The sequence below is a fragment of the Dipodomys spectabilis genome, unplaced genomic scaffold (genome assembly GCF_019054845.1).
Source record: "Dipodomys spectabilis isolate Male_0828 unplaced genomic scaffold, ASM1905484v1 ptg000030l, whole genome shotgun sequence".
Taxonomy (NCBI): Eukaryota; Metazoa; Chordata; class Mammalia; order Rodentia; family Heteromyidae; genus Dipodomys; species Dipodomys spectabilis.
The window spans coordinates 3758181-3760724 of record NW_024870707.1 but is presented as its reverse complement, the minus strand read 5'-3'; the positions used below and the strand labels follow the sequence as shown (position 1 = coordinate 3760724).

The 2544-nt window shown below is 33.6% G+C and overlaps 1 protein-coding gene across 1 annotated transcript; it reads left to right on the top strand.

Annotated features, from left to right (window-relative positions):
* Window positions 1-942: 942 nt before the first annotated feature.
* Window positions 943-1887, top strand: LOC122104735 (olfactory receptor 10AG1-like). Its single transcript, XM_042675670.1, has one exon. It carries the CDS (start codon window positions 943-945, stop codon window positions 1885-1887), a length of 945 nt encoding a protein of 314 aa, XP_042531604.1.
* The last annotated feature ends 657 nt before the right edge of the window (window positions 1888-2544 follow it).

Here is a 2544-nt window from a genome sequence, read left to right as displayed (position 1 = left end):
GATCTGAGGGACAGAGTGCAGGTTCCATTACTGGCAGAAAAAAAAAAGGTAACAACTTGAAGGGCAGTTAGAAGAAGGAATTACATTTGGCATGAAGGGAATTTGATGGTGAATTTTACATGGAAAGAAAAGGAAATATGGAAAAATAACTGTGAGGAATTGGACATGTTTACTTATTTTTAATTAAGTTATTTTATTGTTATGGAGGTGATTTACACAAGGATTAAAATTACATGACTCAGTTAATGTGTACATTTTCTTTCAGACAGTGTCTTCTATTCCCTCATTCTCTCCAAGTATGCTAAAGCTTTGTTAATATTTTTCAAATATTGGATAGCATGTGATAATAGGGAAAGATTAAAATACAACATTCTGAGATTAAATGTTTTTCATATTTTCACTAAGTGGGGGGAGAAGTAATGATATTAAAGCAATATTAATACAGGTACTAATTTTCACAGCAATAAAAATTGACTTAGGAAAATGGGTTCTTTGGATTGTAAGGGGAATGACTGATTTGGGATAAGAGATAAAGGAAAAAGTCAAGGGATATTTGTAGACTCAAGGCAGATATAATATTATTATGAATGCAGAGAATAATAACCCAGAGAAAGCAAACAAATCTATGTAACATAATTCTAAGAATGATGACAAACTAAGATACTATATCATCACTATCATCCTTGCAAAAATAACTCATTTCTCAAAATTCTTCTTTCATTTTCATCAAGATTATCCAAATAACTTATTTCTTGAATTTAATTGATTTTAATAGCAGTAGTGTCCATTTCAGAAGTCTTAAATCTCAGGAACTGAGTAAGTTAATAATGTGATTAATTTGTGATAGTAGGTAGGTACATTCATGCACCCATACCGGGAAATATGAGAGAACTTAATTCTAAAGTCAACTAACTAACTCTCTTGAATTTACTGTATCAACAGATGGAGAAAAAATTAGAACAAAAAAATAGCTCTTCAATGCTGGAATTTGTTCTCATGGGTTTTTCTGACAGCCCCCATTTTCAGTGGTTTCTTTTTGGACTATTTTTACTTATATATGTGACTATCCTTGTATGCAACAGCATTATAATCATAATAACCAAACTTGACCCTAATCTTCAGACACCTATGTATTTTTTCCTTAATAATTTTTCCTTCCTGGAAATCTGCTATGTAACAGTCACTATCCCAAGAATGCTCATGGACCTTTGTACCAAGAAAGGAAATATTTCTTTGTTTGCTTGTGCAGCACAGATGTGTTTTATCCTTATTTTTGGGGGCACAGAATGCCTCCTGCTGACAGCAATGGCCTATGACCGCTACGTGGCCATCTGTCTCCCTCTGAACTATATTTCCGTCATGAACCGCAAGGTCTGCCTGCAGCTGGTTGCTGCCGCCTGGATCAGTACAATTCCATTTGTGATTGGAGAAACCTACCATGTTTTCTCTTTGTCCTTTTGTGGGCCCAACAGGATCAATCACTTCATCTGTGACTTCCCTCAAGTACTCAAGCTTGCTTGCAGTGACACATTTTTGAATGAAATAGAAGACTATGTAGCCACTGTTGTGTTTATCATGGTTCCTTTTCTGTTGATCATTGTCTCCTATGGCAAAATCATCTCCAACATTCTGAAATTGTCTTCAGCCAAAGGGAGGTCTAAAGTCTTCTCAACTTGCTCATCTCATTTGATAGTGGTAATCCTGTTCTATGGATCAGCTAGTATCACGTATTTACAACCCAAAACAAGTCAGTCTAAAGGAACAGAGAAATTGTTGTCTCTTTTCTACACTGTTTTTATCCCTACTTTGAATCCCATCATATATACTATGAGGAACAAGGATATCATGATGGCACTCAAAAGACTAAGAACAAAGTTATTGAAATGATGCGAACACTGGCAAACTCAGACATATGATCCTTTCAGGTTTAATATGTACTCAAAAGGAATAAAAGTATTTTTTCCCTTTATGCTTTAAAAATGCTATAGTATTAAGCTAACAGTCCACACTGTGGCCCAACTGCACTTTTTCAGAATTTAAAAATTTCTGTGATATCAGATTATTAACTCAATTATAAAGATATAGGTAGGTAAGTGGATACATAGATAGATAGATAGATAGATCAACCTTCCTTTCATTGTTAACTTTGTTGGAACATTTCCTGGGTTGCTCAATGAAAAATTACAACGTCTATTTATTAAAAGCTGAGCTTCTTCAACATTCTCATTTTTTCCATGAATTTTCCTATTGGAAATGTATCTAATTTTTCTAATGAACAGCACTCTAGCAAATTTTTCCATTCTTTCTTTTTTCTCTTTTGTTTTTGTGTTATGTTGTTTTGCTTATATTTCTTGTTTCCACCTATCTTCCTCTCCCTGTTCTTTTAAAATTGCAAATGATGAATGTGTTCAACTTTTTTATTTTTTATTTTTTAATTAATTTATTTTTTATTGTGAAAATACTGTACAGAGGGGTTACAATTACATGGGCAAGATAATGAGTACATTTCTTATCAAGCATTGTAGCGTCCTCCTTTGTTTCCCC